The 12,481-nt window shown below is 41.2% G+C and overlaps 1 protein-coding gene across 1 annotated transcript in view; it reads left to right on the forward strand.

Moving 5' to 3' along the window:
- Positions 1 to 12,481, forward strand: part of LOC129723821 (synaptic vesicle 2-related protein) — a 27,306-nt gene continuing 14,825 nt past the window's right edge. The window contains exons 1-3 of the mRNA XM_055678273.1: positions 1 to 124; positions 7,046 to 7,588; positions 7,648 to 7,772. Of these exons, the coding sequence (XP_055534248.1) occupies positions 7,142 to 7,588; positions 7,648 to 7,772 (572 nt within the window). The 5' untranslated portion in view covers positions 1 to 124; positions 7,046 to 7,141. The remainder of the gene's footprint in view (positions 125 to 7,045; positions 7,589 to 7,647; positions 7,773 to 12,481) is intronic.

Raw genomic sequence — 12,481 nt, forward strand, 5'->3', positions numbered from 1 at the left:
GTCTTGGCTTAAGCTCCGTGCGCTCCGATCAGCAGTGAAAGCCCGACGCGCTCTGTTCGTGTTTTCGTGGCCGAAAGAGATGTGTATTTTGGCTTCCCCTCGAGCCAGCCGCCGTCACCATCAGGTAGTTTTCCAGTGTTTCCTTATTACTGTGTACTAATCGATGGGTGAAAGAAAATCGTAACTAGACAGGACTTTTTGCGCAGTAGCATCGTAGGTTCAAGCTAGGTAGTGCCAAGGAGTGACATTTTTTACGATTGTGGGTGATCTAGAGCAGGTACCCCCACACCCCCTGCGGAAGGGTGATCATCTCAATGGGTGGCAGACATCTTGCTGGTACTTTCTACTGTAAAAGAGTACTGTTTTGTGGGTAAAATGTTCGGTTTATTCTACAAGTGCTGTCTCGGTGCCGTTCACTGCCTTTTGTTAAGGTGTACTTGCTAATCAGTGCTAAAATCCGTGGCCGATATTCGTACGCCAAAAACGCTTCCTCATTTGGGAACTTGTTTGCTATTCCTGGCCCAGCGTCGCAACCACCATTCATTCAGTGCGGGTTTGGCGTGAAAGAAATAAAACAATTGTGATGCTTGGCTTGGTGTGGAAAGTGAAGAGGTTTCCAATTTGAAAACAATTACGAGAGAGTCACACACAAATTTCATATGAGCCGTTGAGAGCAAAAGTGGTACATGTGCCATTAGGTAAATTTTTCAGGAGACGCGATAAACGAAAACACTCAAATAGTAAATTATTTTCACCATTTTTTTCCAACATAACTGCACTAAATCATTGCTGGAAAGGTTTCAAAAGACGGTACCTGAAAGCATAACGAGTTCTGGTTGAGAAACTTACACAAACTTCAATGGAAAAACATGTACCACTATTGTTCTATAGGAAAAATAACGACAACCAGAAAACGTTGAGAGCAAAAGTGGTACATGTCCAGTCTAAGCATGAAGGATGCATTATAGCTCGCTAATCTTAAAACATAGAACATTCATGTCTTCAGCAGAATTGTTCAAGTGATTGAGTACTATAGAATGTAATCTGTTTGTTGAGGAATTCTGTCACTTTGTGACGCTAGTGTATATGTAACAGAAGACATTTCAAATAATCTAGATCGACTGGGGCCAATTCAAAGGAATATACCCTGGTATCTTTAGAATTGCTATTTGGTCGATAATAACTACACGATGGACCCAGGTTCAGCTTTCGGTAGACTACCGGTTGCCCTCCGGATCCAGAAATACCGTAGAAGAGGAAAACTGAAAATTATTTTGGCTATAACTCTGGTATAAGTTATCAGATCTCGGCTTTTCTTTGATATTATGGTATATTCTTGCATGTGATAGTTTCGAAAAACAAACACGGAAAATACTAGGACCTGTTCATTAAAGCAGACAGTGTATGTAGTTAAAGGAGCGACAAATGAGTGAACTGAAAATATGATACAGCCTTGAAAAAATAAACACCGCATCCAAATGGGACTAGGACCTGTTTTGAAGTAGAATACTTCTCTCAGGAAGTTCGGCTACATAGGGATGTGAAATGAAAATCTAAAACCGAAAAAAGTGAAAAATATGTCCAATTTCAAATGCTAATAAATCGGTTAGTATTCGATGGATTTCCTTCGTTCTTGCAGCAATAGATTGGAAAATCTTCTAAGATTCTTCCCAAAATAAGATAATTGTAATTTTATTATTCACACTATTGCACTATTGAAAATAGTCAAGCCTTGTCAAAACGAAAAATTCGACCTCTGATTGGTCGTTATATGCTTGCTTCCCAAGCACGGTCGACAGAATCATATACCTTGCAATTGAAAACATGCTATTTGGCCTATATAAGAGCCTGTTTCAGCCGGAGCCGCTCATAATAGTTCTAGACAGCGACAACAGCAGTCGTCCTTCCTTAGCAGCAGCACTAGCCCTGTGGTTGGTCACCACGTCTCAGGAGCAGCGCGGTTTTTCTCAGCGTGTGTCGCCAGACAGCCATTATTCCCCCCGTGTTGGGGCAGCATGAAGATTGCCATCAGGAAATCCAATTTTGGAAATCAAAATGCCTTTTTGAAGGCAAATAAACAAGTCATTGAAAGTTAATAATTTTTGTCAACGCAAGCAAGTATTCTGTGTTGCATCCTAGCAATTTAAATTTGTCGCACCCGTCTAATTTACTGAATGTGAAATAGCTTCCACAGTGCATGTTGTCCGTGTATCTTAATTCCCCCTATGTTAGGGCAGCTCAAAGGTTGTAATTAGCAACCGATTTTGAACAGCAAAATGCTTTTTTTAAGGCAAATAAAAATATAATTGAAGGTTAATAGTTTTCTGGCATCAACACAAGCAGACATTCTGTGCGGGATGCAATCAAATTCTGTTGTAGTTGTCTAATTTTTACTTTATTTAGTAAACTCCCCACTGTAGGGGCAGCGCAAAGGCTGCGATCAGCATAACCGACATTGAATAATAAACTGCCCTGTTAGAATGCATTCACAAAAGCAGTTAGCTCGACTATGCAGAGCTAATATGAAGACGATTCAATCAATCAGCGTAAACAGAATTTCGTCGTCTCCCAGCTGCCAAGTTGTCACATGATGCAACACGCAACAACGAGCAAACGAAAGCTTGATGTTACAAACCGCAATAAAATACGGGTTAAAACCGTTGCGTGTGTGAGAGCACCATCGGTGTTTATTCGCTGGATGCACTATCTACTGTCTACTGAACGCAATAATCTGCTTACATGCGACACGGGGACGGGAACATTTTCTTCAACGAAGCTGCGCAACACGACACAAAACATGTTAATTTGTTGCTTCAATGAGAGTGCTATCGGTCCGGTTCGACAAGAAATCATTTTTGTGCATCCGTGCTACGAAACTGAGGGAAAACTTTAGAAACTGAAAAAAGAGGTGGAGCTTATCAAATGATCGCTCTGAACCAGAATGAAGTCACACATATTTTTCAAGTTATATCATTCCACCACGTACGTAAAATAATTCATTTCTATTTTCATCCCTATATAAGAGCCTGTTTTAGTCGAAGCCGCTCATAGTAGTTCTGAACAGCGACGACAGCAGTCCTCCCTTAGATAGCGGATAGCGGCCACAACTGTGACATGGCTGTGGATAAGCGTAGCAGTTACAGCGGATCCCACCATCGATAGCAGCAGGGCCAGCAGATTCAGGTACAGCGGATACCAATGGCGGCCACAACTGTGGCATGGCTACGGATAGCGTTGCAGTTGCTCAGCAGTTAGGCCAGCGTATAGCGGCCAAAACTGTGGCATGGCTATGCATAGCGTAGCTGTTGCAGCGGGTATATCAGCATCGATAGTAGCAGGGTCAGCTGATGCAACGACACTCCCTTCACTAAAATGCTGTTTCAGTGTGGTAGCGGGAAGCATCAGCAGCAGGCTTGCATGAAGTGAATACATCAGCCAGCAACTTTCTCGAAGGCCTCTGCCATAGTAGACGCGAAAAGCGGCGCGAACCGATTCGCTCGGCCGTAGGTTGATGTACAGCTCTACTGATGGCTGTACATTAACCTACAGCTGAGCGAATCGGTTCGCGTCACTTTTCGCATCTATTATGGCAGAGGCCTAATGGGAAAGTTGTATCAGTTTGTTCAGAAGAATATTATTGTCGGTAATATTACAGAGATGCGATTGCGTAAATCCGATTTTGAATTGAACAATTGTTCTTTTGAGAACAAATAACACACTTATTTGAAGAGTTAGTAGCTTTTAGTACCAATAGCAGTATAGTGACAGCCTCAGCGGTAGATGCAGATGCAGCCGGTACTTCCCTGAGGCCGATGTAAAGGTAAATGGGAGCAGCACGGCGAAACAGTTCGGGTTATGCTTAGACGCGCGTCATTTTTCGTTGTTGATATTCCCCACATGAAACGACGCGCTTTCGTATGATAGCGGTGGTATTAGCGGTAGATGCATTTGCCAACACTTCCTCCAGTAAAGCCGTGTCTAGTTTTCAATGTGAAAACACCTTTCTCATTGTGTTGACCGTGCGCCTTAGTCCTCACTATCAATGATAAATTGAACAATTGTCCTTATAAGGACAACAAGTGAATTAATGAAGATTTAATTTTGAATTAGAATACTTCTCCCAGGAAGTTCGGCTACATAGGGATGTAAAATGAAAATCTAAAACTGAAAAAAGTGAGAAAAATTTCAAATGCCGATAAATCGGTTATTTTTCGATGGATTTCCTTCGTTTTTGCAGCAATCGATTAGAAAATCTTCTAAGATTCCTACCAAATGCATGAAATTGCAATTTTATCATTCGAACTATTGTACTATTGAAAACTCTTAAGCCTTGTCAAAACACAAAATTCGACCTCTGATTAGTCGTTATACCGCGCTTTCCCAAGCACGGTCGGCAGAGTTATGGACCTAGTAAATTGCATCATTTGGCATCATTTAACAAGCATCATTTGGCCTATATAAGAGCTTCATCAGATAATAAACAAACATTTCATCGGATATTAAATTGAACAACTGAAATTTGAAGAACACAAATGATTATTTGAAGAGTTAATATTTTCTCGTTTTGCGCTATAATCCAAAGTTAAATATCTTCATCTACATGCATACTCTGACTATTATTACGTGTTTGCGTCGCTTAGTGTTTGGCTACGGTCATGCAGAACGCAAATAACGGCGCGATGCGATTCGGCAAGACGAAATCTGTTGAAATGTATAGCTCTACTTCGCCTTAAAAAGAGCTGTATATTTCACCACGGTAAGGCGAATCGCATCGCGCCGGCATTCGCGTTCTGCATAACCGTAGCCTTTGTTCCGTTCCCGTTTAATGATGTCGTATTAAATGTGCATATTACAATTCGGCAGCACTTCAACTTCTCATTTGCACAAATTTAAAAATATCCAATGAACTTCATTCAAAATATCAGACAAAAAGAAATTACAATACTGCCAATGAACGGTCAACGTTTATTTACTAGAAAAAATGACTGACACGCAAGCAGCCAGGTTATCTTTCTTGTAAAAGTATTCTACTTCAACCTTGCGGTCGTGGCTTTGCATACAACCTTCTTGTGATTTTTTCAAAATTAATCTCGTTTACGGTAGCTCCGGATCTTTCGGAGGGCTCTCTGATGGTAAATTTGAGTAACATTCTGTCATGAAATCATTTATTTTCGTCTGGGAGTGGTTTAGAAAAAAAGTGGGACTGTTCTTAAAATTAATCTCTTTTATGGTAGTACCGGTGGTTCACGTGGTGGACATCTTGGAACATATTTCGTTAAAAGATCATTTTCCTTCTAGAATTGGTCTCGACAAAAAGGAAGCTTTAGAAACACTTTTGAAAATTGACATTTTACGGTAGTTCCGGATCTTTTGGTGAAATCCTTTCGTTTCTAGCCAATCCCGCAGAAGCAGTTTCGAAAAAATTAGGAAGTTCTAGGATCACTTTAGAAAATTGACCTCAATTACGGTATTCTGGATCTTCCGGAAGGCTATCGGTGGCTTGCCTAAAGCCAATCCTGGGTCAAGTGTGTAAATATATATCTGTATCGAAGACCTCAGAGAGTTATCTTCTAAATTGCCCACAGCATACGAGTTGATACTGAAATAGATAAAACTCTTTCTGTTACAAAATAGCCACGGGTACACTAGCGCCACGTAGTGAGAAAATTCCAAAACAGACAGATCTTCATCTGAAAGTACTCAATCACTTGACCAACTTTGCTGAAGACATGATTGTTCTATATCCTAAGATCTTCGACTTACAATTCATCTGATATGCACAGACTGGACATGTACCACTTTTGCTCTCAACGAAATGGTGATTATGTTAATTACTAAAAATTGTTCTGGCTATAACTTTGGTTTGGGTTATCAGATCTCGGTTTTTCTTGGATATTCTAGTACGTTATTGCGTTCTGCATCAATTTATGCAAAAAACCCAAAAGGTGTAAAAATGGCACATGTACCACTTTTGCTCTCAACGGCTCATATGCAGGCGGACATGCCCGAGTGCAGCGTCCAAGACGGTGACGACGACGAACGCGACGACGACAATGACGATGATAAGGAGAGGCGAACGGACGAAAGGAGGTCGCATTTTTCCTGAAACCAAAACACGAACCTAACGGCTGGAAGGTAGAAGCATCAATAGTGGCCTTGAATTCGCCGCCAAGTTGTTTTGATGAGGTTTGGTTTTGTTATCCAGTGGCACAAAGTTAGCCATTTCAACCTTTCAAATTGTCGCTATGCTTGTTTCTTGACCGGAAAAATAACATTACACACACACAGAACTGTACGATAAATTTGATTCCACTAATTGGTGAACATGCTTATCAATTATGCATGAGCGATAGACTCTGGATGATACTTAATTAGTTTACAGACTGATAGTTTACACGCAACATTAATCAATTGTTAATTTGCTCAATATTCAATTCAGTTAACTGCTTCACAACATTCAATGCTCTGCTTCGAGCATGCAAATACACTGTCCAATCAGCTTCATTTTACAAACGAATTAATCAAATAAATAGGTAAGGCTAAAGGCGATAAAAATGAGTTTATGAGATTTTTTGAAAAACGGGCTTGGGAGCAGTTACTGCTACTTTACCCTACACTATTCACAAGAGTCGATTCAGCACGATTCAAAATTGCATGCATTGTTTAGTAGGTGCATTCCCTTTCAGTTCGCCGATTACACTCATCGTCGCTTTATCGTATCGTCCAGACAGGGCGGTATGAGAGGGCGGTTTTGCGCGCTACTTTTATTTACCCACTACTAATATGGCTCAACCATATTCCGCAAACCAGTACGTGTACCTAGTTTCAAATTTGGCAACCAGAGTGACCGCGCAATTCGCGCGCTGTAAGGCAAACTTTTCGACAGTTTAAAAGAAAAGCTGACCTGCGGAGCTGGAATTAAAAAAAAAAATAACAAAAACAGCTCAAAGAAATCGCAATGATGAGAAAAGCAGAAAAGCTCAACAGTGGTACAAGTCGGTAACCTGAATTTTCCTTTCCTTTCTTCCACCGCCGGCGGATGCAGCGGTAACAACAGAAGCTGTGGTGTGCTAGGAAAACGAAAATCAAAGCTGCAGTAATCCAGTGAAGAAGCAAGCGAGAGCAAATTCCATCAAGTATAATGATAAAACCACGCAGAGCCGTCGCCGCCCGGGGCTACGAAGAAATGGACGGCGCTAATGTGCCCAGTCCACGAAACGGAGCGACCACTGGGACGGCTGGAATCGGTGGTGACGTCGATTCGTCTAGTCCAATCAACAATGGTGCCCCGCCGGAGTTTGAATTGGCTTCCGTTAGTGTGGTTCCGGATGACACATTTACCGTGACACAGGCCGTGAACGCCTTGGGGTTTGGTTGGTTTCAGGTGAAATTGTCCCTTTGCGTAGGACTTTGCTGGATGGCCGATTCGATGGAGATGACCATTTTGAGTGTGCTAGGACCGGCGTTGCACTGTGACTGGGGCATCACACGATACCAGCAGGCACTGGTTACCACCGTGGTGTTTCTAGGGATGATGCTGAGTTCGACCTTTTGGGGGCACTTGAGCGATCGGTACGGAAGAAAACCGGTAGGTCAAATTTTAATACTAGCGTTGTTGGTTAATTTTTATTATGACTTCGGTTTTAGGCCCTTACGCTGTGTGGTGTTTTACTATTCCTATATGGTCTGCTGAGTTCCGTTGCCCCAAGCTTCGGATGGTTGCTGTTGTTACGAGGTCTGGTAGGATTCGCCATCGGCTGTGTTCCTCAATCGTAAGTAAACTAAACTTCATTTATATGATATTGAGTTCAACCAGTAATGCAAAAATAGGAAAGAATCTAATGGTGTTTCTTGAACCGTCATTTCGATCATCTGTTTTTTTTAAACTCTAATATTTATTTAGGCCCAACCGCAAAGCATAACGGGCCGAATATCTTTTGGAGTAGGGAAAAGCCAGCTTGAGTAGAGCCTGTATCCTGACTGCTCCTCCTCAAACAGGCATAAAAACCCTCTCATCTTTTCTCTTTTATAAATACAATTTAAAAACACATATCATTTAAACCTACGGCTAACAATAACAATAATAAATAAAGTTCTTCTCTGTATGAGTAAATATCAATTCTTAATACTATTCGTTAAGGTGTGATGGTTCCTTATATCTTTAGAAATCAAAACTTATATCTATGTTTGGTGGATCATGTCTCTCAGAAAGAAGCGATGATTCATGTGTCTCTAAAAAGATCAATAAAAGAAAAAATCACAAGAAGGTTGTATGCAAAGCCACGACCGCAAGGTTGAAGTAGAATACTTTTACAAGAAAGATAACCTGGCTGCTTGCGTGTCAGTCATTTTTTCTAGTAAATAAACGTTGACCGTTCATTGGCAGTATTGTAATTTCTTTTTGTCTGATATTTTGAATGAAGTTCATTGGATATTTTTAAATTTTGTGCAAATGAGAAGTTGAAGTGCTGCCGAATTGTAATATGCACATTTAATACGACATCATTAAACGGGAACGGAACAAAGGCTACGGTTATGCAGAACGCGAATGCCGGCGCGATGCGATTCGCCTTGCCGTGGTGAAATGTACAGCTCTTTTTAAGGCAAAGTAGAGCTATACATTTCAACAGATTTCGTCTTGCCGAATCGCATCGCGCCGTTATTTGCGTTCTGCATGACCGTAGCCAAACACTAAGCAACGCAAACACGTAATAATAGTCAGAGTATGCATGTAGATGAAGATATTTAACTTTGGATTATAGCGCAAAACGAGAAAATATTAACTCTTCAAATAATCATTTGTGTTCTTCAAATTTCAGTTGTTCAATTTAATATCAGATGAAATGTTTGTTTATTATCTGATGAAGCTCTTATATAGGCCAAATGATGCTTGTTAAATGATGCCAAATGATGCAATTTACTAGGTCCATAACTCTGCCGACCGTGCTTGGGAAAGCGCGGTATAACGACTAATCAGAGGTCGAATTTTGTGTTTTGACAAGGCTTAAGAGTTTTCAATAGTACAATAGTTCGAATGATAAAATTGCAATTTCATGCATTTGGTAGGAATCTTAGAAGATTTTCTAATCGATTGCTGCAAAAACGAAGGAAATCCATCGAAAACTAACCGATTTATTGGCATTTGAAATTTTTCTCACTTTTTTCAGTTTTAGATTTTCATTTTACATCCCTATGTAGCCGAACTTCCTGAGAGAAGTATTCTAATTCAAAATTAAATCTTCATTAATTCACTTGTTGTCCTTATAAGGACAATTGTTTAATTTATCATTGATAGTGAGGACTAAGGCGCATGGTCAACACAATGAGAAAGGTGTTTTCACATTGAAAACTAGACACGGCTTTACTGGAGGAAGTGTTGGCAAATGCATCTACCGCTAATATCACCGCTATCATACGACAGCGCGTCGTTTCAGGTGGGGAATATCAACAACGAAAAATGACGCGCGTCTAAGCATAACCCGAACTGTTTCGCCGTGCTGCTCCCATTTACCTTTACATCGGCCTCAGGGAAGTACCGGCTGCATCTGCATCTACCGCTGAGGCTGTCACTATACTGCTATTGGTACCAAAAGCTATTAACTCTTCAAATAAGTGTGTTATTTGTTCTCAAAAGAACAATTGTTCAATTCAAATTCGGATTTACGCAAGCGCATCTTTGTAATATTACCGACAATAATATTCTTCTGAACAAACTGATACAACTTTCCCATTAGGCCTCTGCCATAATAGATGCGAAAAGTGACGCGAACCGATTCGCTCAGCTGTAGGTTAATGTACAGCCATCAGTAGAGCTGTACATCAACCTACGGCCGAGCGAATCGGTTCGCGCCGCTTTTCGCGTCTACTTTGGCAGAGGCCTTCGAGAAAGTTGCTGGCTGATGTATTCACTTCATGCAAGCCTGCTGCTGATGCTTCCCGCTACCACACTGAAACAGCATTTTAGTGAAGGGAGTGTCGTTGCATCAGCTGACCCTGCTACTATCGATGCTGATATACCCGCTGCAACAGCTACGCTATGCATAGCCATGCCACAGTTGTGGCCGCTATACGCTGGCCTAACTGCTGAGCAACTGCAACGCTATCCGTAGCCATGCCACAGTTGTGGCCGCCATTGGTATCCGCTGTACCTGAATCTGCTGGCCCTGCTGCTATCGATGGTGAGATCCGCTGAAACTGCTACGCTTATCCACAGCCATGTCACAGTTGTGGCCGCTATCCGCTATCTAAGGTAGGACTGCTGTCGTCGCTGTTCAGAACTACTATGAGCGGCTTCGACTAAAACAGGCTCTTATAATATAGGGATGAAAATAGGAATGAATTATTTTACGTACGTGGTGGAATGATATAACTTGAAAAATATGTGTGACTTCATTCTGGTCCAGAGCGATCATTTGATAAGCTCCACCTCTTTTTTCAGTTTCTGAAGTTTTCCCTCAGTTTCGTAGCACGGATGCACAAATATGATTTCTTGTCGAACCGGACCGATAGCACTCTCATTGAAGCAACAAAATAACATGTTTTGTGTCGTGTTGCGCAGCTTCGTTGAAGAAAATGTTCCCGTCCCCGTGTCGCATGTAAGCAGATTATTGCGTTCAGTAGACAGTAGATAGTGCATCCAGCGAATAAACACCGATGGTGCTCTCACACACGCAACGGTTTTAACCCGTATTTTATTGCGGTTTGTAACATCAAGCGATTTCGTTTGCTCGCTGTTGCGTGTTGCATCATGTGACAACTTGGCAGCTGGAAGACGACGAAATTCTGTTTACGCTGATTGATTGAATCGTCTTCATATTAGCTCTGCATAGTCGAGCTAACTGCTTTTGTGAATGCGTTCTAACAGGGCAGTTTATTATTCAATGTCGGTTATGCTGATCGCAGCCTTTGCGCTGCCCAAACAGTGGGGAGTTTACTAAATAAAGTAAAAATTAGACAACTACAACAGAATTTGATTGCATCCCGCACAGAATGTCTGCTTGTGTTGATGCCAGAAAATTGTTAACCTTCAATTATATTTTTATTTGCCTTAAAAAAAGCATTTTGCTGTTCAAAATCAGTTGCTAATCACAACCTTTGAGCTGCCCTAACATTGGGGGAATTAAGATACACGGACAACATGCACTGTGGAAGCTATTTCACATTCAGTAAATTAGACGGGTGCGACAAACTTAAATTGCTAGGATGCAACACAGAATACTTGCTTGCGTTGACAAAAATTATTAACTTTCAATGACTTGTTTATTTGCCTTCAAAAAGGCATTTTGATTTCCAAAATTGGATTTCCTGATGGCAATCTTCATGCTGCCCCAACACGGGGGGAATAATGGCTGTCTGGCGACACACGCTGAGAAAAACCGCGCTGCTCCTGAGACGTGGTGACCAACCACAGGGCTAGTGCTGCTGCTAAGGAAGGACGACTGCTGTTGTCGCTGTCTAGAACTATTATGAGCGGCTCCGGCTGAAACAGGCTCTTATATAGGCCAAGTAGCATGTTTTCAATTGCAAGGTATATGATTCTGTCGACCGTGCTTGGGAAGCAAGCATATAACGACCAATCAGAGGTCGAATTTTTCGTTTTGACAAGGCTTGACTATTTTCAATAGTACAATAGTGTGAATAATAAAATTACAATTATCTTATTTTGGGAAGAATCTTAGAAGATTTTCCAATCTATTGCTGCAAGAACGAAGGAAATCCACCGAATACTAACCGATTTATTAGCATTTGAAATTGGACATATTTTCACTTATTTCGGTTTTAGATTTTCATTTCACATCCCTATGTAGCCGAACTTCCTGAGAGAAGTATTCTGCTTCAAAAAAAAGGAACAGAATTAGTGTGAAACTTTTTGATGGAGGTTGTGTTGGAAAAATAAGAAGAAGAAGCAAGGAGATAATCAAATTCGATACTTGATATCTCTTAAAAAGTCATAAATAGGTATTACAAGCGCTTGGTTGCGGCTAGCAAGCGCATCCCGTACTTGCATTGTAAATGTCACTTTCTGTTTTCGGAGAGAATCAATAAGCTTGGTCCTTGCTCTGTGGTACTTAGGGCATACGAAGACTATATGATCTATATCTTCGTACCCTCCACATTCGCACAGATTACTATCGACTAAGTTTATTCGATAAAGGTGTGCGTTTGCAACATAGTGATTGGACATTAGGCGCGAAATAACTCGAATGAAATCTCGAGTTAAATCTAACCCTTTGAACCAAGCTTTTGTAGACACTTTGGGCGAAATCGAGTGCATCCATCGCCCAAGATCGTCTCTATCCCATTTTTCCTGCCAGTTTGCCAGGGCCAGTTGTCGAGGCAGGTGAAAATACTCGGTATAGATGATCGGTCTATCAAATATATCTCCTTCTATGGCACCCCTTTTCGCTAAAAAATCAGCTTCTTCATTGCCTGGGATTGAGCAATGAGAGGGGACCCACACAAAGCAGATAATGAAAGACCG

The sequence above is a fragment of the Wyeomyia smithii genome, chromosome 2 (assembly GCF_029784165.1).
Source record: "Wyeomyia smithii strain HCP4-BCI-WySm-NY-G18 chromosome 2, ASM2978416v1, whole genome shotgun sequence".
Classification (NCBI taxonomy): Eukaryota; Metazoa; Arthropoda; class Insecta; order Diptera; family Culicidae; genus Wyeomyia; species Wyeomyia smithii.